General features: G+C 56.7%; 2 protein-coding genes and 1 long non-coding RNA gene across 8 annotated transcripts; 1 reads left to right on the top strand and 2 right to left on the bottom strand.

Annotated features, from left to right (window-relative positions):
• Positions 1-51: 51 nt before the first annotated feature.
• Positions 52-2,336, bottom strand: PLP2 (proteolipid protein 2). The gene is made up of 5 exons (XM_051969137.1): positions 2,098-2,336; positions 868-1,023; positions 579-674; positions 385-475; positions 52-295 (listed from the first exon to the last, which is right to left on the bottom strand). Exons 1-5 carry the CDS (start codon positions 2,191-2,193, stop codon positions 273-275), a joined length of 462 nt encoding a protein of 153 aa, XP_051825097.1. The 5' UTR covers positions 2,194-2,336; the 3' UTR covers positions 52-272.
• Positions 2,337-13,778: 11,442 nt separating this feature from the next.
• Positions 13,779-20,877, bottom strand: CCDC120 (coiled-coil domain containing 120). 6 transcript variants are annotated; one of them, XM_051967920.1, is made up of 10 exons: positions 20,760-20,877; positions 18,623-18,728; positions 18,319-18,449; positions 17,816-17,932; positions 17,336-17,630; positions 17,165-17,221; positions 16,901-17,078; positions 16,652-16,750; positions 15,082-16,092; positions 13,779-14,855 (listed from the first exon to the last, which is right to left on the bottom strand). In XM_051967920.1, exons 2-10 carry the CDS (start codon positions 18,669-18,671, stop codon positions 14,741-14,743), a joined length of 2,052 nt encoding a protein of 683 aa, XP_051823880.1. In that variant the 5' UTR covers positions 18,672-18,728; positions 20,760-20,877; the 3' UTR covers positions 13,779-14,740. The 6 variants fall into 6 exon arrangements, with proteins under 6 accessions (XP_051823880.1, XP_051823885.1, XP_051823883.1 ...); XM_051967925.1 differs by having other exon boundaries at positions 13,779-14,310; XM_051967923.1 differs by lacking the exon at positions 20,760-20,877 and adding an exon at positions 20,377-20,728.
• Positions 20,878-21,238: 361 nt separating this feature from the next.
• LOC127542380 (uncharacterized) lies at positions 21,239-22,933 on the top strand. Its single transcript, XR_007948656.1, has 2 exons — positions 21,239-22,119; positions 22,281-22,933. It is a non-coding gene; the product is annotated as an uncharacterized LOC127542380 (long non-coding RNA).
• The last annotated feature ends 411 nt before the right edge of the window (positions 22,934-23,344 follow it).

Here is a 23,344-nt window from a genome sequence, read left to right as displayed (position 1 = left end):
CCATGTCAGTGTCTGCTGCCCCCCAATGAGGCTCATGGTCAACAGAAGAGCTGATTTTATTACCCCTTTATTCCTCCTCCTGCCCTCTGCCCCCCAGCTCTCGCCCATTTCTCCAGAAAAAGTTGGGCCAGCTTGGCTGATGGCTAGAGCTGAAGCTCGGGGGAGCAGAGAAGGGGGGCCAAGGGAGAGGAGATCCACGGGCTCTGGGCTTCTCCTCGGGGCCCCCTCTTCAGCCTCCTTTTGCGGGAGAGCCCACGGCGGCCACGTCGCCGCTAGGAGGGGCCGTCTGGAGACTCTGCGGGGGGAAGGGTGGGAAAGTGAAGAAGAGCTCGTCGTGGTGGGGCTTGCCCCCCGCGGTCCCCCCCCCCCGGCCTCGGTACTCACCGGTGGCCGCGGGGGTGTGGCGGCTCCGCTGGGTATGGAAGGTGCTGTAGGCGTCGTAGGCGAACAGGATGGTGGCCACCAGCCCCAGCACCTGGGGGCAGGAGGAGCGAGTGAGAAACAAGCAGCGGGTACCGGCCAGCCCCCGGCCCCCAGTGCCGAGGGGAAGAGAGTGGCGGGAATGCCCGCGAGCTTACCCCTCCAACTGTACTCTGAGCATCCACGTTTTTGATGATGGTGATGAGGGAGGTGATGAAGAAGAGGACAGAGGCGATGAGAGCCCGGAAGAAGTCCTGCATGGGAAGCGGGAGGGGACAGCAGTGAGGGGGGGTGCCGGGACACAGCAGCGAGTGGGCCCCAAGGCCCCAGCGATCCTCAGGGCTGGCCAGGTGGGAACTCTGGGAGGAAAGCCCCGGCCCCTAGCCCCCATCCCGCACCCCAGGGCAGGCGTGGCCTTCCTGCTCCCCGACCCCCAGGAGCACTCACAGTCCAGGGCCAGTTGATGAACTGCAGCTGGTGATGGACATTGAACATGAAGATGGCAAAGAAGACGGCCGCCAGGACCATCTCCACCACGGGGACGCTGAGGTAGCCCATCACTCGCGAGGCCGAGTAACAGATGACGATCACCAAGCACAGCACCTGGCCCGGGGACAGGGGGGACAAGGCCGAGGCTGGAACCCCACCACCTGCCAGCCCTCCGACAGAGGGCGCCGCTTGGGCGGGGGCCAAGATTTCTCCCAGGCACCCCTTCCCCTCCCCCCCCTCAGGGAACCTGGGGGAGTTGCCATCTGGACCCAGGGCCTCGGGCTCCCGCCCCCCCCCCACTTGCCCCAGGCCCACAGGCGGCCTCAGACGGCCCCCTGGCCTGTGGGACGTGAGCGGAGGCATCAGGGAATGAAGGAACAAATGAATCAATCGGTTCAGATTCAAGTGGGGGGGGAGGGGAGAGCCACAGGTGGCTCGAGATGCCTCCGTTTGAGAAGGGGAGGGGAAGTTGAGGCAAGAGCCACAGGCCCGCAACCTCCACCTCCAGACTCCCTTGCCCCCAGCAGCCCAGAAAAATGGGGGGGGGGACTATCTCCCAGCAGGCATCGAGCGAGAGGAGAGAGGGAGGAAGGCCAGAGGGAGCATCCCGGGGGCGGTGGTGGGGAGTTGCCCAGGTAAACAAGCGGCACCCGAGGCCTGCCAGGGTGGTGGGGGGGGGGAGGGGGAAGAGGAGAAAGAACCCAAGGGGAGGAAAATAGAACAGGGAGGAAGGAGACAGACCGCGGGCTTCTGGAGGGGGGACACACCTTTTTTTTTTGGCTTCCCGCCCCGCCCTACCCAGCCAGCCTCTCCCGGCTCACCTAGCCTTTCTCCCCCCACCCCCCACCCCCATTCTTTCCACTCCACGCGGGGGCGCGGGAAAAAGTTCTCTTGGTCTCCATCCGGCCTCAGTTTCCCCCTTTCTCTCCTCTCCCCCCCCACCCTCCCTATTCTCTGGGTCACACGTTTAGAGAGAAGATCCGATGGAGTGGGGGCCGTCCCTCGTCCCATCCACAGAGACCCCGAGGCTGCTCCTTCCTCCTCCTCTCCACGTGCTCAGACACACCCTTCTTTCCTCACCACGGGCAACCGGCTCCAAGCCCCCACCCCCGGCCCCGCCAGGCCCCACTGCCAAGCATCCCGACCGACCCCCGATCTTTCCCTCCCCCCGCCCCCAGGGGCACTCACCGTCTCGACCAGGAGTAAAATCCCCTTGCGGGTTCGGGAGAACGCCTTGCAGGCGGCCGAACAGTCCGGGGCCGCGCTGCGCTCCGAGTCCGCCATCCTGGGGCCACAGGGAGAGAGGCAGGCGCCGCTTCAGAGGCCCTCCTTCCTGGAGCTCCCTGCCTGGGAAGCGCTGGACGCTGCCCCACAGCTCCAGCCGCAAGGGCGATCCCCGACAGCCTGGGTCCCCCGCCGCCCAGTAGGAAGTAGGTGAGGCTGCTGTCCACCCCACCCCTGCCCCGCTCCAGCGTGAATCACCACCTCTGGGCGAGAGGCAGGGAGGGAGTGGTGAGGGCGGGGCCGCCGCTCCTGTCTCCCTATATGGAGGGGACTCGGAACGGGCGGGAGGCCCTCCTGGCCCAGGGGAGGGGAAACGCACGCTCCCTCCCGAGGTGGGAGTCTGGGAAGGCAGAATGGGCCGAGCCGGCCCGGCCTGAGGGATGGGGACAGCTGCGGTTTCCTCCCTGGAACGGCCGTCCGCCCGGGCGATGGGAGGCTCACTCCCCAGTCGGCAGTGCGGGTTCTTGGGCCTGAACTTAGGGAAGTTTACTTTGCCGGGTCTACCTAAAAAGCCACTTAGCTACAGCGTGCCCTCCTCCTCCCTTTCCCCCAGGAGACACAGGGTGAAGCTGCAACAATCTACCAATAGGAGAAAAAAGCCCCTACTAATAGGAAGACTAAAGGGAGAAGACTCATGGGAGAAAAAAAGCACCTAAGCCCTGACTGACAGCTTCTTCCCCTCCCCCCTCCAGACTCGGCTACTACTTCCCAACTCCAGCTATAACCCTCCCCAAGTCCTGGGCCTCTTGGGGGGAGGATGTCCCCAGAGGATGCAGATCCCTTGGCCCCGATCTCCAGGACCAGGCCAAGCCCTTATCCCGTGCCCCTGACCTCACCCCCTCCCTATCCCTTCTGAGAGTCGGCTCACAGGAGCTCTCCTTCGGGCCCGGCTGCCTTCAGCCCCCTTTGCCAGATGAACATCCCGCCAAGTCGGTGTATTTCATAAGCCTTGCAAAGCCAACACATCCACAGACCTTCCTGTTTTCTTCACTGAGCCCAGACCTCTTCAGCACTTCCCCATTTCTGTCGAGAACACCGCCATCCTCCCAGTCACCAAGGTTTGAAACGTCACTGTCACGGACCCTAAAGGACTCCTCAGCCGACCCACATCCCAAAAGAGCCCTCGCTAGGATCGGGACTTGCCAAGTGCCCAACTCTCTGCCTTTGCTTTAGCGCCTCGAGCGAGGCCGACTTGGCTGGCCACTTGAGGACCACTCCAGTGGTCAGGAAGGCTTGCCCACCAGGCCTCCGTTTGTGTCTTGGCGATGTGACTCACTGCTCCGGGTTCTGCTCTCAGGAGGGACTGAACAGAACTAATAGTTGACTTTGTTTTCTACGGGGTAACCCTTCAGATGTAGAAGCAAGCTTTTCAGTCTTCTCCTGGACCTCTCCCCCACTTCCCTCAGTGTTTTTCCTCCTTCAGGCTAAACATTCTCTGCTTCTTAAATTGATCCCCATATGACATAGAGTTGAGGCCCTTCCCCGTTACACACCCTCCAGTTCCCCAAAGCCCCTCTTAAACTATACTGCCCCAAGGCGGAGACGATACCAAAGATGTGGCGTGACCGGGACGAAGTAGAGCTGACTGGCCGATGCCTGCTGGTTCATAGAGACCCCGAAACTTTATCGGGCCGCCCCCATAGCTGGATCTACCCCAAGTTGATTATTCGAACCCATACGGATAACTTCCCAATCATCCCCAGTCGCATTTTATCACATGACTTCAGCTCAGCCCTCTACCCTAACTCTGGGGACTCCGACCATCCTCTTAGGACGTGTCTTCTCCAGATCTGCTGAGTATTCCAATGGTTTTGTTCAGTTCACCCAACAGAAAAAAATTAAAAGATGAAGCAGCCTATGGCTGGACAAAGAGCCCTACGGCACTCCCGGAAGACCTCCTACCGAGCTGACATCGAGTCTTAAAGGATTCATTTTTGTCTCTGACCAGCCAGTTAGTTCTGAATCCGCCACCTGAAAATGGGATTATTGTCTAATCCGTACCTCTCCATTTTCTCCTTACCAGAAATAGGAGTTATGCCCCAAACGTCGTACAGGAATGTCAGCAAACTCCATCTACAGCCTTCCTGCCAATGACTGGATCAGAAATCATGTGAAAAAGTGGCATTTCAGTCTTGCTCTCTGAAATCCCCACGTCCCTTTTAAAGAAGGATGTTCCCCGTTCGTGTCTTTTGTGATCCGTTCCTACCAACAGACAGCAAGCTCGCTGGCCTGTATCCTTGCGGGTCGGTTCTGAAAGATCAGAAGGCTTGCCTTTTCTTTCCAATTGGGAGGTACCTCATCCATTTCTCATTATCTTCCAGGTACCAGGACAGTCAGCCTAAATTCACATGAAAAAGGGGACAAAATCATCCAGAGCAACTCTGTATTTTCCTACTATTTTCTCATCTTAGGGATCCGCTCCCCATTAGCCATTTCTGTCTGTGAGGTCGTGTTCTTTGGTAAAGAAAAAAGCAGCTAAATATAAGAGATCCAGCATCTCCCCTCCTCTGCCCCATTCTCTCTGCAGCTTCCTAAGATGCATAAATGGCCGTGTCACTTGACTATTTCCTCTAGAATCTAAATCTAAAATCCAAATTTTGGCTGGGCTTTTCTAGCCTTTCCCAACTTGCCCCCCAATTACCTTTCCACATCAGGTTTCAGCTCAAATGGGCCAATGTGCCCCCACTCCTGGCTTACTTTGGGCCCCCTCTGCAGTCTGAATCCCCATTCTGATCAAGGCTTAGCCCAGATGTCATGGCTTTCCTGCAGGAGGGAGGCCTTTCCCGATCTCCTCAAGGGTCAGTGATTGCCAGCTCCCAGATTTCTTTCCATTCATCTTTGTCTAGCCTAATCCACTGAACCTTAATCTCTAAGCCTATCTTACTATATGTCATCAGACATCTCCCACCAGACCCATTTCCTTATTGGTGAGCTTCTCCAAGAAACTCATATCCATTGGGAAAAAGGGCTCAGACCCACCATGCTTCACCTTCTAGATTCTGCCAGCATGTGAGGGTACCCTCTCCTCTTTTTCACTGTCTCTTTCATCTCATCTTTATTAGCTATTAGACCAAACTCTTAGAGAGCTGGGACTTTGTCTCAGTTTTTCTTTGTACCTTCAGGATTTAGCACAGAGTGGGCACTTCATATAGGCTTGTTGACTTGACTTTTCCGTGTCTAGTCCAGGAACTTATATGCAGCAATCACCTCACGTCTGCTAGATTAGATTGGGAGACGGTGACCGCAAGATACATTTCAATTCCGGGTAAGGAAGAACTTGTTACTGGGGAGATTATTAGTCTACCTGAAAGTCATGATCAAAAAAAGAGCCTGGATATCATCTTTTAAGAAGTTATCAAGGAAAACTATCCTGACATTCTAGAACCAGAGGGTGAAAAAGAAATTGTAAGAATCCACTGATGAGCTCCTGAAAGAGATCCCCAAATGAAAACTCCCAGGATTCTGGGACTTCCAGAGAAGCCAAGGAGATGATATTGCATCCAGAAAGAAACAATTCAAGTATAGTGGAGCCACAGTCAGGGTCACACAAGATGTAGCAGCTTCTACATTCAAGGACCAGAGAGCTTGGAATATGGTATTCGGGAGAGCAATGGAGCTGGGAGTGCAACCAGAAAACCTGAGTATAATCCTTTGGAGGAAAAGGTGATCATTCAACAAAATAGAGGATTTTCAAGCATTCGTGATGAAAATTGTTGAAGGGAAAATGTGATTTTCAAATACAGGACTTTGGAGAAGCACAAGGAGATGATCAGGAAAGTGGTATCATAAGGAATTTAATAAGGTTTATCTGTTTACATTCCTATATGGGAGGATGATACTTGAAACTCATTACAACCTTCTCTATTATGGCACTTAAGAGTTTATATAGACAGGTGTGAGTTGAATCCGAAGGGACGATATGTTTTTTTTTTTTTTTAAATGATGTGATTAAGGGATGAAAGAGGAATGTGCTGGGAGAAAAGGAAAGGGAGAAGTGGAATGGTGCGAATTATCTGCCATAAAAAAAGAGGCAAGGAAAAAGCTTTTACAGTGGAGGGGAAGAGAGGGAGGTGAAGGACAGTGAGTAAACCTCATTCTTATCCAAATTGGCTCAAAGAGCCATACTGAATAGGGGTACAGAAACTTCTCTTACCCTGCAGGAAAAGAGGTCCTCTAGGAGAGGACCAAAATGACATCGCTATATCAAGGTCAAAGTTGATGATATGTCTGACTCTGGCTGAACAGACCAGTGGGAGTTCAGAAAGCTCTCCCACAGGTGGGGCGCATTTAGTCCATATGAACATTTGGAACGGAACTCTCTCTAAATTGCAGATTCACTTTTCTTTCGGTCATAGAGCCGGTAGGCCTTCTTTTGTGTGGCCACATCTTGCTGGGAGGTCCAGTGCCAGTGTCTCCCATGTTCCAAATCACTTCCAAAGTTCTTCAGAGAGACCTTGCCAGTGTCCTTGTATCACTTCTCCTGTCTTCCTTGTGAGCATCTGCCTTGTGTGAATTCTCCCTCAAATTGTCTTTTAGCTAAGTGTATAGCATGGAGACCACGTGGCCCGCTCATACTTCACCCTCTGCAGTAGTTTGATTCTTTATCTGAAAACGGTCCATATCCTTTGAGAAGAGACCCCAGCATCTGCTCCTTTATTTTGCCAGGTGATCTTCAGAATCTTCCTAAGACAATTCCAAAGTGGTTTCTGGGCCTGGTGCTGTTAGACTGGCTGGTTTCAGAGGCGTCCGGCAGTGGGGTCAGCACAACAGCTCCAGAGACCTGAGCTGGGAGCTCCACCCTGCAAAAGCAGCTCTTCTGAGCAGGACTCTTTTAGTGTTTCCTGCCACAAAGTGGGAACTTAAAGGGTTGCACCAAGTTGCAATTTGGTCTCCCAGTGTCTACTTCTTCAGACTGCACCCATAGGCGCTCAGCAGCCCAGAGGAGATAGAGGTGTTCAGATAAAAGTTTACTAATCCTCCCGTCAGGATTTAAAAAAAAAAAAAAAAAAAAAAAGGGTGTGTGTGTGTGTGTGTGTGTGTGTGTGTGTGTGTGTGTGTGAAGCACTTTGAAGTCTAATCTGCATTCTTAATACTTTCTTAGAGTCTAGGCAACAGACCAAACTGTCCAGCCCCGAATTTTAGTGATTGGCTTTCCCGGGGTGTAAAACAAAGCAGACTCCAGGTGGTTCACACTGGAGCACGCCCTGGGCTGAAGCCTCCACCCTCGCTTGCCTGGTCTTGCCTCCTGAATCTGGACTGAGGAAGTTCAAAACCGGCTTCTGACACTTATTGTGTGAGTCCTGGGCTGTCGCTAAAGCTCAGTTTGCCTGTTTCCTCAACCGTCAAATGGGGACAGTGATAGCTGTCAGCTATCTGCGCTCTTGGGAGGGCCAAACGAGACTCAACACAATGCCTGGCACACAGTGGGCACCTATTTTCTTTCCCACCCAAGGTCGGGGGCTCTGAAGGGGAGAAGCCCTGCGATTTAGCACTCTGGTCTCCAGAACTCATCCGTCACCTTAGCAAGGACCCTTGGAAAAGGGGCGACCCCCAGGTGTTCCCTCGTTCCCCAAACGCGAGAGCATAGTGGGAAGGGAGGAAGGGAGGAAACACAAGGGAAGAGTGGCGTAGAAATGGCGTGGCGTGACATGACGCGCAGCCTAGCCACAAAGCTTGGACGCGGTTTTTTTTTTTTTTTTCAGACTCGCCCGCGTCTAGAGTGGGACAGCGAGCATGCGCACAAAGTAACTGTCCAAATACGCGAACTAGGAGCCCGAGCAGCTCCTTGAGGCTAAAGGCTCGAGCGCCCCTGGCGGGCCATCCCAGGTACCCACGGCTACCGGGTTCGGGCACGCGATGAGAAAAGGGCAGCGTTCGCTTTCTTTCTCGAGCTCCGGCGGCTCCCACAGAACCTCCCCAAGCGGGAGGAGTTGTGCGCAGGTTCAAAGGCGGGGGATGGAGGGGGTGGGAAGACGGAGGGAGAGCTCCCGCTCCCGCCTGGCAGCGCAGGCGTTGTCCTTCTCTGCACGCTCTAGTTGCTCGGCACGTGCTCGAGGAGACCGACTCTGCGGTTTTCCTCCCGAACGAGCCAGTCCTCTCAGCCTCCTCGGAAGTGCCCGCCTGGTAAGGTAAGCAAGTCAGGTCTCCGGGGCGGCCACAGTCCGACCGTGAGCGGAGGGACGAACTAACTACAAGACCCAGCAGGCACCGCGCGATGCCAGACCTAAGTTTAAGGCGATAAGATGGCGGACTGCGCAGCCGAGGCTACGGTGATTTAGGCGACCCCCAGGCCTCTTTCGGTTCCAGTCGCACGGCCTTCTGGAGGAGGTTGGCGGAAGGAGGTGACAGGAGGAGAAAGATATTCTAAGGGTCCTGGGAAAGGGGGTGGGCGCATAAAGTGGTTGCGCATGCGCTAACCCGAAATAGTGTAAGTGGATTGCCGAGTGAGAGGGAGGCCAGAGCAGTCGAGCGCTCTATGCATCGGCCTGTGGCTCGCCTCCACCTGTGAGTCTGACCAATGAAGTCTGGGCTCGTCTGTTTCTTCAGTACCTGTTTCTTGTTAATTTATTCTATATAAACTTATTTTTAGTTAAAATATTAATGTATCAATCCCTTATCAATTCACAGTTATTTGTCATTTTTATTTTTAATAAATTAATGGTGATTTCTTATTTATATTCATGATAAGTTATTTTAAATAAATCATTTTACCAATTATTAATTTATTGATTTATCGTGTATTTTAGATGTAATCTATTCATTGTAAATATCATTACAAATTATATTTATATATTTATAATTATTTTATTATTTCAATAATATATATTCTATAATATATTACATTCTGTTATGTTAAAATAAATTATAAACATAATTTGTTCATTAATTATAAACTAAATTAATAAATAAAAATTTCTTATGGAAATAATAATATAATGGTTTTAATAAGATTGTTCATTTGTTAATGATGAATTAATTCATTTAATCTTGCAGATTAACTAGCATTTCTTTTCTCTCCCTCCAACTCCCGTAAAACAAACAACAGAAAAAGCCAAGAAGCCTGGCCCACCCTGCCAGATTCCCACCTGGGTCATGTTTCTTTCCTGCCTGGAGTCAGCATTGGTGCCTTTCCAAGAGCTCTGTCTTTACAGTGTTCTTTTACTGGGTCACGTTAGGTGTTTGTATAAATTGTTCCCAGGTTCTGCCCACCTCCACCATTCCTTCAAGCCTCATCACTTCTCTTGGAGTCATCCCATCTGTCATTTCTTATGGCACCTATTGGGCAACTACATTCATATACTACAATTTGTTGATCCATTTCCCTCCCTCTCAATTTCCTGTTCATTGTTACCAGAGATAGCTGCTATAAACATTTCTGTACCTATAGGTCCTTTTCTTCTTTTTCTGATCCCTTTGGAACAAAGACCTGGAAATGGGATTCCTGGGTCAAAGGTTTTCTAACTTTCGAAGAATAGTCAACATTGTTTTCCAGAATGGCTGAACCTGTTCCCGGCTCCGCTGACAGAGCCACAAAATGTCTATTTTCCCACATCCTTTCCAGCAATTGTCATTTCCTCTTTTTTTTTGGTGATCATTTTAGGCAATCTGATGGGCATGAACTAGAACTTGGTGTTGTTTTATTTTGCCTTTTCCAAGTTAGTGATTTGAAGTTTGGATTTCATCCTTTTTTGAACTGCCTGTGCGCATCCTTTGACTGTTTCTCAATGGGCAATGGTTCTTATTTATTCTTATAAATGTGACTCTATTCCTTTGAGACTACTTGCTGAGCATCATTCCCCCACTTACCAGTTCCCCTTATAATCTGAGCTGCCTTGACTTTGTGCAAAAACTTTTCTGTTTTATGCCATCACGGTTGTATTATTGTATAATATGTGTAAGATTGGTATCCAGAAGTCTACCTTAACACCTCTGAAGGCCTGTCGTTTGAACCCTTTTCTCCATTACTTCCCAAGAGATTGTTCTTTGGGAATGTGATGAGGACTCTACGCCACGGTTGGTGAATATACTTTGTTATAGACGTGGTAGCGTCTGGGACACTTTCGGTTTGTCTCTTGTGTCCTCTGCGGCTTCCCATCTCCACGTGCTTAGCATAGACTTGTGTGCCATGTTTTGGGTAAATTCGTTTTCCCGTTCTCTACCGCTCATTGTTTTGTGAGATGGTAGCATCCCGGATCTGCCACGATCCTCCATTCTGTAGTTCGGTCTGGGATTTCAGTGAGGGTATTCCTTCTGCTAGGGCCTCTTCCACATGGTCCACCGAGACATGCTACGACTTGTGCAGATCACATAGCTGGGACTTGAACTCGGGTCTCGGTGGCTATGTTCACTGAGTCAGGCTGCTTCTCTGTGATCCCATAGAGGAGCTTTAAAAAAACAATAGGCTAATACTCTTGTTGCCTTTTTCCCATCACCCTCTGTGTCAGCATAATTTCGTTTGAGATAGTTCGGAGGCTCTTGGCTTTCTTGTTGGGGAAATTCCCGAATGCCAGTTCAGCACCTCCAGAGGAAGTAGAACTCTGCCTTTAGGCGCTTGCGCCTTTCTCCATTTCCCCAGTTTTCCATTCTCGGAGTTAAATGGGAGCTCTTTAAAGGTCAGCCACGTTTTGGCTTGCTCATTCTTGCCCTCTGGTCTAAATAGTGATCTTTGTTCTAGTTATTCAACAGCGGGACTGTCTATAGACAACTGATTCAGAAATTCAGCTGCGAAGATAAGAAACCTAGCTGCTACCTGAATTGTCTTTAAGGAAATTTGAGCTTTCAAAGGGTGTAAAGGTAAAGAGGGAGTATAGTCCAGCCGTGGGGGAACAGCAGACACAAAGAACTGGAGGTAGGTGGTGGAATATTCTATGGTCTGGGAAGTTAATGAAGCAGCCAGTTTGACTAGAACTGGAGAATGCATGAATGGGACTAGCAGGGCGACTCCGCCACCGATCGGTACTTTATGAAATTGTGAAATCCGGGTAGGCACTCCTGGCTCTTTGAGGACCCGCTAGGAAAGACCACTGGAAACGGGGCGGCAGTTACGCCTCAGTTAAACACGGAGGGCACGGGGGCAAAACGCCCAGAAAGGCTGATACAAACAGAGGCAGGTGGCACAGGGGATGGCCCAAGAAGGGAGGCCCTGATGAGAGGGCAAGAGAATCGTGCAGGTGTGATGTCAGCTGACTTTTGGAAAAAATCAAGAAAATGAAGTGGAGAGGAGAGACAGAGCTTTCCAGGAATAGGGACCCTCTGGTGCAAGGGCAAAGGGACAGAGATGAGAGACGAAGGAGCGTGTTCTGGGGACTTCAAGGAGACGGATTATTACTAGATCAGGAGTTTGTGAAGTGGGGGAAGCCATAGGAAGACCGGAAATTAGCCAAGCAGTGCAAATGGTGGACTTCATATGCGATGCTTAATGAGCCACTAGAACTCTATAGGCAGGAGAGTGGCAACTCTGGGCTTTAGGCAAATTGCTTTGATAGCTGAGGGAGGGTGGGGGGGAGGCTTAAGGCAGGGAGATTAGCCTCGGTCTGCTGCGGAGAGTATTGTGATAGTCTAGAGGGGAGGGAATGGGCAGCGCGGCAGGGCAACGGGCGATGTGCTGGACCTGGAGTCGGGAAGATTTCTCTTCCCGTTTTCAAATCTCGCCTCAGACATTTACTGGCTGCATCACCCTGGTCAGTCAGACCCCGTTTGCCTCAGTTTCCTCATCTGTGAAATAAGTTGGGAAAAGAAATGGCAGAACACTCCAGCGTCATCACAGGAAAACCCCAAATGGGATCACAAAGACTCAGACCCAACCGAAAATGGCCGAAAACAACATGGCCCAATATCTCTACCAAGAAAACACCAACTAGGGTCCCAGAGAGTTGGAGTCTGCTCAGAATAACTGACCAAGGAAAGAGGAGAGGGAATAAGTACTTGCTAAATGGCTACTGTGTGCCAGACACCGTGCTAAGTGCTTTTCCCAGTGTTACCTCAGTTGATTCTCACAGCGACCCTGGGAGGTTGAGGGCAGGAGGGCCAGAATTAGAGTTGTGGGTGGATGAGTGAAGGACCGGGGACGTAGAGAGGCCGGGAAGGTCGAGATGACAAAAATCGGCCTGAGCGAGGGGGAGGAGTTGCCCGCCCCGGAGGATGGCGGTGCCCTTGGCAAGGTTAACGGGGAGATGACGCGATACTTGGAGTTCCTTAACAGAGGGAAGGCCTTACAATTAAAGAAAATCAGGAAAAGCTTCCTGGGGGAAAAGGCCATTATTTGAGGCAAGATCTGAAGGCAGCCAGGGAAGCCAGGGGGTGGGAGAGGAGGGGGAGCCACCCAAGCCCGGGGGACTGCTTTAGAAAGCTGCTGGGGCTTTGTACGGGAATAACCAAGAGGCCAGTGTTACCGGTTGGGGGTGGGAATAAGTTGTTAGAATGGAAAGGCCGTGGGAAGAAGGGAGGAGTTGAGTGGGGAGTGAGGCGATGGCAAAAGGCGAGGGGGCTCTTGATTTGATCCTGGAGGTGATGGAGTCACTGGGGTTTATTGAGTAGTGAGGTGAGATCTGAGTGATGGGAAGAGAAATCTGACTGAGGTTCTCAGCTGACAGGGTTGGTGGGGGGAGGGGAGCCACTGAAATCCTGAGGGTGAAGGGAAGAGTCGGGAAGGGCCCTGGGTGTGAGCGGGAGAGCCGATGGGCACCGGCCGATCCTTCGTTGTGGGTGGCTGCGACCCCATTTAGGGTTTTCCTGGCAGAGGTACCCGAAGGGTTGGCCGTTTCTTTCCCTAGCTCATCTGACAGATGAGGAAACTGAGGTAAACGGGGTCGAGTGACCTGCCCAGGGTCACACAGGGAGGAAACGTCCGAGGCTGACTTTGAACTCGGGTCGGCCTGGTGTTCTATCCGCTGTGCCACCTCGCCGGCAAGTGGATGGGGGGATATAAATGGATCTCCTTGCTTTAGTGAGGGCCCGGTGAAGATTCCAAGAAAAGTCTGTGGCGAACCCATCCGATCCAGATCCGCGACTCCTTTCTGCCCCACGCGAGTAGAAGCCAGCGTGGAGGAAGGTGGGGGTGCTCGGGGCTTGCCGACGAGCAGGGGGGACCAGATTTGAACACGGGGCATGGATCGGAGTTAAACCGGCTGGCGCAGGGTAGCCGGAGGAGGAAGAGTAAGGGTTGTGGAGGCTGAAGCCACGGTGGGACCAGAGCTCTGCGGGGAAACCACAAGGGGGCGGAAGACAAGCTCATGTTTCACTGGTGTTGAACTTTAAGGGGGTGGGGGCTTTGAACTGGTTTTCATGGACTTTTGGGACCTGTGACTACCATAAGTCCCTCCTCAGTTTTCCCCGTAGTTCCAAGTCTCTGTCTTTGACATGGAATGAAAGCCTTGAATGAGATCACCTAGAGTGGATGAGCTCACTTAGAATCAAGGAGATTCCCTAGAGTGAGTGAGATCACTAGAAGATCTCCTGGAGGAATGAGATCACCTTTTTGGTTCTTAAAAGGGCCAAAGACTGAGGAATGCCAGGCTTGATCTTGAAAGGGGCAGGGGAAGGAGGTTTGGGGGGAGGCTGGAGACAGTCAGGGAAGTGGAGGCCAGTACCATTCACCTGTTTATTATAGAAACCCGAATGATCCAGTGTTGCTGCCCCCGGAGGCCGGAGAGACCCACCCAGGGGGCCCGTTGTACTCCCTCCACAAAGAAAGCTTCCTCTTCCCTCCCCTGGGGAGTGAAGCTGCCCACATGAGACAGCACTAGAGCTAGGTGGGAGGGAGGGGCAAGAACACGTATGTGCAGGTTGGAGAGGAGACGCCGTGCCGTCCATCCTCAGGAGATGAGGGGCAGGCGGGCATCCCCGCCTCGCCGTCGCGACGGCCGGGACGGCATCGAGTCTTTATCCTGACGGGGAGCGGGGTGGCCGCGGCTGCCCGCCGAGGAGCTTCCCCGTCTCCCCCTCCCCCCGGATCTTCACAGCAGCGCGCAGGGGACCTCTGGTGGCCCCCGGGCCTTCTGCCCCGACCCCCGAGCGGCATCTTGCCTCGGGCAGAAGCCCCCCGTCTCCGGAGGCGCCGGCTAGCCCCTGCCCCCAAACCAGAATGGCTGAGCCTGGCACCTGCTTCCAGCTGGAGGCCTGATGGCAATGAAAGGAGACACGGGAGGATGAGAGGTTAGATGGCCTCCGGGCTGCCAGCCTCTCCTGCGGGCGTCCGACCCAGCCCCGGCCCCTCCCCGCAAAGCCCACGCCCCCCCTCCTCCATCTGGGGAGAGTGGGGAGGGGAAGGTCACAGGTCAGATCGATATCCAGAGTTCCTTGGAGCAGGTAGAAAAAAGAGGGGGGGGCCCTGCACAGTTCACATCAGCCGGGACCCAGATGGGTCGCGGGGGGGTGGCCTGGGAGGAACGGTGGTCAGGAAGCAAAGGGTGGGGCGAGGGAGCAGCATCCCTGGGTTCCGTGCAGGGAAAGGTTTATGGAGACGGGACGTTAGGAATCTAGACCAGCACCCCCAGGGTGGAGCTAGGGTTACTGAGATGTCAGACCAGTGTCTCCAGGGGCAGAAAGGTCAGACCAACGTCCCTGGGGTTCGAGGATCTGAGTCCAGGGGCCGGTCCCCCTCCAGTGCCAGGTCACTTAAGTGGGAGCTCAGCTCTGGGGGGTACAGGAAGTCTGCATAGTGTCTTGGGGTGAGGGAAGGGCGAGGGAGGAGTGAAAAGACAAAAGAGAAGCAAGAGGGAGACAGACAGACAGACAGATGGAACCAGAGACAGAGAGAGAAGAGATCGGCGTTAGAGAAAACAAAGGCAGCAGACAGAGGACAGGGACTGCCGGGCTCCCCTCGGCCCCACCTCCCCACACCCTGGAACCCCAAGGCTCCCCCTTCCCCCGGGCGCCCTCGCTCAGTACCTGCCGGAGACGGGAGGCGCTGTGAAGCTGAGGGAGTGAGGTAGGGCTGTCGCCGCCGCCGCCGCCGCCGCCGCGGAGGGCAGCGCCACTCCAGCGTAGCCCAGGTAGGGTTCGGGGCTAGCCGCGGTGCCGTGGGCAGTGTGCAGCAGGAGGCCTTGGGGGTAGCTAGAGTGATGCCAGGGGAACGGGGAGGGATGCAGGGCCTGGCCCTCTGGAAGGAGGCCCCGGGCCGAGGGGTGAAGGCCCGCCACGGGACCCCCTCCCGTCGAGCCTGCGTTTCGAATGTACCAGTCCCGGAGGCCCTCGAGGGCCAGAGCCTTGTGACCAACCCGGGGATCGGCAGCCGCCTGGTCCGGCTGACCGTGGTAACGGCTCGGCCCGGGGCCCGCCCAGAAGGAACCGGGCAGCGGGCCCCCGTCGTCGGACTTGGCGCGACCGCTCAGCCCGCGCCCGGGGCCTCCGTGGGGCGCCGGGTCCTTGGCTCGAAGGAGGGGGCTGCCCGTGCCACCTCCGCCGTCCCCTTGGAGCGTGGAAGGAGCTGGGGGAAAGAAGACAAGGAGACTTTCCCTGCAGGAAAGGGGGCCCGGGCCCTCGGCCCAGCACTGTCCACCCCGGGTCAGGTAGTAATCCAGCAGGAGGTCACCGTAGGCCGGCAGGGGCCGCCCCCGGGGAGCCGGAGGGGCGGCCGAGCTGGGCCGGGCGGCCCGGGGAGGGTCCGGAGGCCCAGCTGTTCGAGAGGAGAAGGCCGGGGGGGGTACCGGGGCCGCTCGCTCAAAAATACTCTCGTTGCTTTTGCAGGGCGGAGATACTGGCGGCCCTTCCGGGGGCAGGCGAGCACACGCAAAGCCGGAGATCCCAGCGCCTCGGTCCACCAACAGGGCCTCGGAGCTGTTGCTCCGGCGGGTTCGGCCGGAGATGAGGAAAGCCCGCTCCCAGGGGCCGTCCGCGTGTGGGAAGCCCATCTGAGAGTCCTGGCTGCCGGACCACTGGCGCGAGTGAAGGCCCTCCAGCCTGGGACAGAGAGACGGGGAACACAGTGAGATGGCGGGGCCCACGAAAAAGAACCAGGGGGCCCCCCCCCCAGCAGCCCTCCCTCCCGGTCAAAGCCCGAGTAGGTGCCTTCTCTCTCCAAAGCCTCGTTTTCCCCTTCGTTGAAGCGGAGGTCTGGATCGGACGAGGCGTGAGCCCCATCAGGGGCCGACAGTCGGGCGTTTTCTGCCTCGTGACAGGTTGGCAAGCTGGTTCTGAGCCAGCTGAGGGCAGACCTTGCCACGGGGGAGTCGCTTGCCTTTTTGGTGACGTGGTTTCCTCTGGCAGCCATGGAACCCCACTCAGAAGAATCACGGTTTTAAACGCACAGAATAAAACGGGAGGTGACTGAGGCACCTGGTCCCGTGGAAGAGGCCGCTTTCTCCCATCCGAGTTCATTGTTCCCTGGACCCCCTACCTCCAATACCTTTCCATAGGTCCTGGGTTCAAAACTCCCACTCTAACCACTGCACCGCTCTTTCAAGCACACGATTACTCCCATCCTTTCATTTGTCTGAAGAGGGGAGGGGGAAGGCCTTACCTGCAGAGCTGGGGCGCGGGGCCCCGGGCCAGGACGGGCGTGGCAGGAACACTTCTACCCTCAAAGCTGGAGATGCTCCTGGGAAGGGTCCTGGTGGGGCTGGCAGTGGGGGACAAAGCAGAGGGCCGAGGGTGGTAATTAGGGGCGTGCGGCCACTTGGCAGCAGGAAGAGCCGGCGGCACGAGGGGCACTCCTCCTACCACCTCAAGGACCCTCTCTTTCAACCGTCCAACTCTCCCACATGATCACCTGGTAGGGCTGGCCACCGAGTTCCTCCGGCTCTTCAGGTCCCCGTAGAGCTCGGCGACCGGCGGAGGAGGGGTCGCCTTCCAGGGCTGTCTACGCTCGGGGCTGCCCCCGGCCGATATGGATGCCCGCAGCTGGTCCCGGGCCTTGGGGAGCGAGGGCCGCTCGCCGTGGGGGTCCTCTGAGGGCGAGGAGAGACGGGGGACGTTTTGGTAGGGCAGCTGGGCTCCCGGTTCCTCCCAGCCCTCCGTCACAGATCACACTCACCGTTCTCGTGGCTCGCCGACTCCGAGAGAGAGCTGCTCTCCGAGCGAGAGGCATCATCTAGGGGAAGAAGGTAGAGGCCGCCCTTGGAACCGCCGGCCCCCTAGGCCCGTCGCCCACCCCTCGGCCGATCCCCACCAGCTAGTCGGCCGGTCGGCCGGGCACCCCGCTCACCTTGGCTGAGCTGGGCCACTCGGGTCCTGAGCCCGGGGAGTCCGGGACCTCCGTGGCCCGGCAGAGGAGGCTGGGTCTGGCCGGGAAGCAGGGTGAGCGGAAGGCCCAGGAGGGCCCGGCTAGCCCTCAGCTGCTCCTCCAGTTCCAGAAGTCTCTGAGACGCATCCGCCTGGACCTGCCGCCGCCGCCGCCGCTGTTCCACACTCAGCTCCGGGGCCAAGGCCAGGCGTCTGGCGGCGGCGGCGATCTGCCTCTGAACCGACACCTCTCTCTCAAGCGTCTCCAGCGCAAGCATCTGCAACCCAGGAGGGACCAAGGGAAAGGGGAACATGGGTCCTTGTGCTTGGAACTCTGACCCTCCCAGCCAACGCCGGCTCTTACGGCTGGCCCTCTGGACTTTGTCCTCTTATTTCCAACCTCCACACCCTTGGTTCTGGTCCCTCTTCCAGTGCCCCCTCCTGAGGGACCTAAGACACTCACCCCAGAGGGACAAAGTCCCCGGGACTGAGGGGGGAGAGGGGCAGCCTTGCGCCGGATGGGATGAGGCTGCTCCCCAGGCTCCAAGGGGTATTCGGCAGGCAGTCGGCCTGTCAGCTCCTGTGGTGGGGGAAGGGAGTCATCACAGGGGCTCCCATGGTAGGAGAAGGAAGTCATCGGGGGAGTCATCGGAGGACTCCCATGGTGGGAGGAAGCCATTGTGGGGGCTCCCGTACTGGGAGAAGGGGGCCATTGTGGGGGGCTCCCATAGTAGGGGAAGGGGGTCATTGTGGGGGGCTCCCCTAGTGGGAGAAGGGGGCCATTGTGGGGGGCTCCCACAGTAGGAGAAGGGGGTCATTGTGGGGCTCCCATGGTGGGAGAAGGGGGCCATTGGGGGGGGCTCCCGTAGTGGGAGAAGGGGGCCATTGTGGGGGCTCCCATAGTAGGGGAAGGAGATTATGGTGGGGCCTGCCTTCCATCCCAAGCAGCAGGGTCCCTTCACCCACCGCCTCCAGCAGGCACACCCTCCGGAGTTCTCGAAGCTTCAGAGTCAGGGTCTCCTGTAGGCCCCGCTGCCGTTCCAGCAGCACCCGAAGTCTCTCCACCTTCACTGGGGGGCTCTCTTCCAGGGGAAGTGCTGTTCAGTGGGCCAGGGGGCAGGCTGGAGGCAGTCTGCAGGCCCTCAAGCCTCCACCCTGCCAGGATCCTGGACCACACCCTGGGGATTCAGTGTCTCCCTGCCACCCAGGGTCTCCATCCCCTTGGGTGCCCTGGAGGCCTTCCCCCCCACCCCCACCCTGAGGTTTGTACCTGGACAGTTGTAGCTTGGGGAGCTGATGAGTTGCCCTCTGACCTCCATCCTAGGGCAGGTGAGAGGGGGCACAGGCTTCTAGCTGGACAGGGCCAGGGCCAGGGCCTGGGTGAGGAGAAGCTCTTGCTGCCAAGGCCCCCAGCCGTTCTTCCTCCCTCCCCTTCTCCTCCCTCCCCCCCCCCCCCAGCCCTGGGAAGTGACTCCTACCTCCTGGTTAGGGTTGGGCTTGGGTTGTTTTTTTTTTTTTTTTTTTTTTTTGGGGGGGGGCAGACGTAAGTCTCCTATCCCTCCCAGCCTTTGCCAGCACGTAGTTCTGGCAGGCCTCCCCTTGCGTGGGCCAGAGCAGGCGGCAGCTGGGACCTGGCCCCAGCTTCCAGGCACCCCAAGAGCTGCCTCTGCTCCTTAGCTCCTGGCCAGGAATGAGTCAGGGAGCACCGAAGCAAAGTCCAGGGGAGGCAGATAAACAAGGCTCTGGGAAGAGGGAGCGCCTCCTCCCCCTCCTCCTCCCCACCTGGTAGCTCCCCTGAGCCCAGGGCAGGGGTCTCATCTGCCAGCCCACAGCAAAAGCCCTCCTTGATCCCTGGCTCCCAAGCTGAGGCGGCTGGGCGGGGGGCTCTACTCCTTGTGCTCCCCCCAACAGCCCAAGCCTTCAGCTAGTTCCCCCAAGTTCTTCCGCCCTCAAGCTGCCCACCACTGACTTGATCCCGTAGAGCCCTTGTCCCCAAAGCGTCCCCCCCAAAGCTCAAGCCTCTAGGGGTTCCAGGGGTCCCGGCCTGATGAATACAATTCCCAGGGTCGCCCAGCAGCCTTGGGGCAGCCAGAGTAGCTCCTGCCATCTCCTAGAGGGGGCGGACAGGCCGAGGAGCTCCTAGGTTGGGCCCCGGGCTGGGGGCCCTTCCTCTCCGTAGGAGAGCGCTGCTGCTGCTTCTGGGGAGAAGCCGGATTCCTTTGGCAGCGCCCTTCCTACTCCCAAGCTCCAGACCTCCAGCCGTCTGGAAAAAACCCAATTTGCCTCTGCCTGCATCCTCACGGCCCGGCACCCTCCCCCAGGCCCTCTCACTTCCCTGAGCCGTCCCCCCTCCTCACCACTTGTGGGGTTCCCCTCCTGGGGCTCGGCCTGAGCCAGGTCGGGGAGCAGCAGCGCAGGAAGGCTTTCGCCAAGAGCCCAGGCCAAGCCGTAACCTGCTTGTCGGCTGGCCGGGGGGCGGGGGACAGAGGAAGAGGAGGAGGAGAAAGCCTCCACCTTTTAACCCTTTGCTCGGTGGCCCAGGTCCGAGGGGGTGGGGAAGGGGAAAGGTAAGGCTGAGGGCGTGGCAGAAGGCAGGCCCACCCCCGCCCCCTGCACGAGACCCCCGCCCTCACCCCAGGCAGCAAGCCCACCCGCCGAGGGGGGGGGGCCGGCACGGGCCGGCTCAACCTCCCGACCTCCCCCGCGTCAGGCTGTGGGTCTAGTACGTGGGGGGGGCCGGGCCCTGGATTCCAGGAATTCCTGGCCCCAGCCCTGATCAGGCCCCAGGGCCGAGGGGAGAAAAGGCGGGAGGGGGGGGCGGGGGTCATCAGCCCTTCGTAACCTCACTTTCTCTTTCCTCAGGCCGAGGGCTCGAGAAGATAGATATTGGGGAAACTGATGCTGCGGGGGAGGGGAGATGAAGGGAACGCCACCAGGGCTAGATTTGGGGAGGAGGGTGCGTCCACTTCCTGCCAGCTGGCTTGTCCCCCCTGTCCCCCAGCACCGAGAGATGAGACCACCGACCTGTCCTGTCCTGTGCTCCTTGTACCCAGAGCTCCCCTCGTCAGGGAGAACCGGTGGAGACAGGTGGGGGATCGGAGCCCCAGGCTCCACAGCCCCGAGACACCTCACCCCACCCCCCCGAGGGGCGGGGCGGGGAGATTGGAGAGGAGAAGAGAGGGAGGCGTCACATCCCCACTCCCACCCCTCCGCTCCCTTCCCTCGGCACTGCCCAACCGAACCACCACCCCCGCCTTTGGACCGGCTCCCTCAGAACCAGGGACAGGGGCCGGGCGGGGGAGCTTGCCCGGCTGCCCCCCAGGGGGGCCGGGCTGGAGGAGGGGCATCAGGCTGCTTCCTCCCTCTCCCCCCCATTCCCAGTCTCCCACTCCCCATCTCCCACTCACCGCGGCTGGGGGCCGGGCCCGAGGGGGAAAGGAGAGGAGACCCCCGAGGACTGGAGCTGAAGGAAGCGAAAGAAGCGGGCTGATCTGGGGGACCCAGCCAGGAGGCGGGGGGCGGGGGGGGGGCACTCGGGTTCGTGCCTCTGCTGCGCGCCCCCGGCCGCCCGCGCCCCCGCGCGGCTCGCTCCGCCGCCGTCTTCGGCCAGGGTGCGCGCGGCCGCCCCGGCGCGTCCCGGCACGCGCGTGCGCGGCAGCTGTTGGGCCTGGAGGGCGGGGACCCGGGAAAGTGGGAGCGCGGCCTGCTCCGGGCCCCGCCCCTCTCCCCTCCCTATTCATCGAGATGGAGCGGGGTGGGGGTCCTCCTGCCGTCCCAGCGGCCCTCCACGTGATTTGGGTCACATCCGGAACCCCTACCTCTTCCCCCCCAGCCCTGCCCGCGTGACCCCCCCCCACGCAATCTCACCCCCCCCACCCCCCTACATTCAAGCCTCAAGGAAACAAAACAAGTCCCAGCTCCCAGATCATTCACCTTGGAGGCCCAGGCTGAAGCTAGGGATGCTGGGCTCCAGTATGTCCCCAAGCACAGCTCTACGAGATCCGAGATCGCGCCCCAACTCTCACACCCGAGTGCCTCCCGTGGGTCCGGTAAAGCCCGTCTCCACCTTGACCACCTACCACACGGGGCCGCTCCAAAGGCACTTTCTTGGCCACCTTCTACTCCCGCTACCCCAGCTCGGTCCCAAGCTCTTGGCCCTGGCCATTCCACCCACGTCTAGAAAGTTCCAGCCCCTCACCTCCTCCCCCTCTCAGCTCAAGCACCCCAAGAGCTTTCTGGAGCCTCCAAGAGCCGGAGCTTCGGATGAGGTCCCCAACAGCCTCCCAAGCTCAAGCCAAACCAGGGAGTTTCATCGCCACGCTGGGCGCTGGGCAAGTGGGTGAAGTTCCCCACAGACTGGCTGTTAACAAGGGGGGTCGTGGGACACTTTATGGGAAAGGCCCCAGCCAGGGCTGTTAAGTGTGCTAACTGTGCATCAGTAGCTTAACGGGCATGTAGGGCACAACCCTAGGAGAGGACAGCTACAACTGAACCTCCAGATATGGAAACAGAGAGCCTGGGTACAGGGTGGCTCTGTCTGTGCAAGATAATGTTAGCACAAGATAATTCCACCTAGTCGGCTCGTTCCCCATCGGCCGGTTTGGATACTGAGTTGCTGCTGGGGTGGTGATCTTCCACAGGAGTCCATTCACTCCATCACTCCCACCCCAGATAACCCTGAGGCCCTTTTGTCCATCATTGGCTACAGTTTCCTCCTTTCTGGTCACGAAGACACTCTTGAAGGTGACTGGGAGCTTCTTGGAGACGGTGAGTGCTGAACAATGTCACCAGAGATGGAGCTGTATCTCAGGCCAAAAAGGCCTGGGGACTGATAGAAGGGCTCGAGTCACTTTTCAGTCACGTTCGAATCTTCATGATCCCATTTGGGAGAGATACTGGTTTGCCATTTACTTCTGCTCATTTTACAGATGAGAAAACTGAGACACACAAGGGGAAGTTGCCAAGACCATGAAGATTGTTTTGGACCAAGAAAAACTAAAGAATTGATCCCTGAGGCCAGCAGGCAGAAGGTTCTGATAGCCATCGGTTTAGCTCCATGGTCCCAGTTGGGGGAAATGGACCAATTTGAAATCCAAGTTAGGTCAAATGCCCGACTCCTCCCCATCTCCCCCCAGTCTCCAGGAGTCTCACTTTGCCATGCTCTGTCAAGAAGGCCAGCCACAGCCCCGAGGCTCAATTTCCCCTATAAAACAGCTCATGGCCCATGATTTTGCCCTCCTTTGGGTCAGTCCACCATGGGGCCTCTGGTGTCTTTTTCCTTCCTCCCCTTGCCACATAGTATCTCCCCTAACTCCACTATGCTTCCCGACCCCACTTCTCCTTACAGCTAACTCTTTTAAGGTGCTTTTAGGGCCCCTTTCAGGATTTAGCCTGCCAGCTGAGGACATGCCCCAACCCATGGGAGCTCCCTTCTCCTGGGTAATTGGGAGTTCCATTGAGGCACTTGGCTTTCCCATGCACTCCCATTCTGTTTCCTATTTATCATTCCCGGTGTCCATGGTATCCCTTCTTTTGTCTGAAACCTCGTGCCCTAAATAAATCTACCTTTTGCCAAAGAGAATGGCCATCGTGAACTCTTCTTTCGGGGTCGGCCATCATTTGGTGAAAACTCCCACAGCATAAATCATATCACTGTGATTTATCCAGTCACACAGCTAGGCTAGATTTGAACTCGGGAAGAAGTCTTTCTGATTCCATGGCCAGTGTTCTATCCACTGTGCCACCTTACTGCTCCTTGGAATTAGGTTTAAGATTAGGTTTTGGGGGAAGGTTGAGGCAATGACCGCGTGTGTGTGTGTGTGTGTGTGTGTGTGTGTGTGTGTGTAAGGTTTGGGGGGAAAGAATGAAACACTTCTTCTGACCAGCCCAGTTTGGGATTAGGCAATCAATCCACTATTCCTCCCTTGACCCAAAGTTCACATCACATTTCTACATTTCCATGTCCTCACGCCCTTATGGGGTCACATCACGT

Source organism: Antechinus flavipes, chromosome X (genome assembly GCF_016432865.1).
Source record: "Antechinus flavipes isolate AdamAnt ecotype Samford, QLD, Australia chromosome X, AdamAnt_v2, whole genome shotgun sequence".
Classification (NCBI taxonomy): Eukaryota; Metazoa; Chordata; class Mammalia; order Dasyuromorphia; family Dasyuridae; genus Antechinus; species Antechinus flavipes.
This window is presented reverse-complemented; position numbering and strand designations above follow the sequence as displayed.

What these genes read in the sequence shown, in the direction of transcription:
- PLP2 (XM_051969137.1), bottom strand. Translation starts at nt 2,193, where the DNA reads ATGGCGGACTCGGAGCGCAGCGCGGCCCCGGACTGTTCGGCCGCCTGC. An exon ending in CTCAGAGTACAGTTGGAGGG is followed by an intron (nt 476 to 578) that starts GTAAGCTCGCGG and finishes TCCTGCCCCCAG; the next exon opens with GTGCTGGGGCTGGTGGCCAC. An exon ending in CCACACCCCCGCGGCCACCG is followed by an intron (nt 296 to 384) that starts GTGAGTACCGAG and finishes TTCCCCCCGCAG; the next exon opens with AGTCTCCAGACGGCCCCTCC.
- CCDC120 (XM_051967920.1), bottom strand. Translation starts at nt 18,671, where the DNA reads ATGGAGGTCAGAGGGCAACTCATCAGCTCCCCAAGCTACAACTGTCCA. An exon ending in GGGTGTGCCTGCTGGAGGCG is followed by an intron (nt 17,933 to 18,318) that starts GTGGGTGAAGGG and finishes CCCCCACCACAG; the next exon opens with GAGCTGACAGGCCGACTGCC. An exon ending in CCCGCGCCCCAGCTCTGCAG is followed by an intron (nt 16,093 to 16,651) that starts GTAAGGCCTTCC and finishes TCTCTGTCCCAG; the next exon opens with GCTGGAGGGCCTTCACTCGC.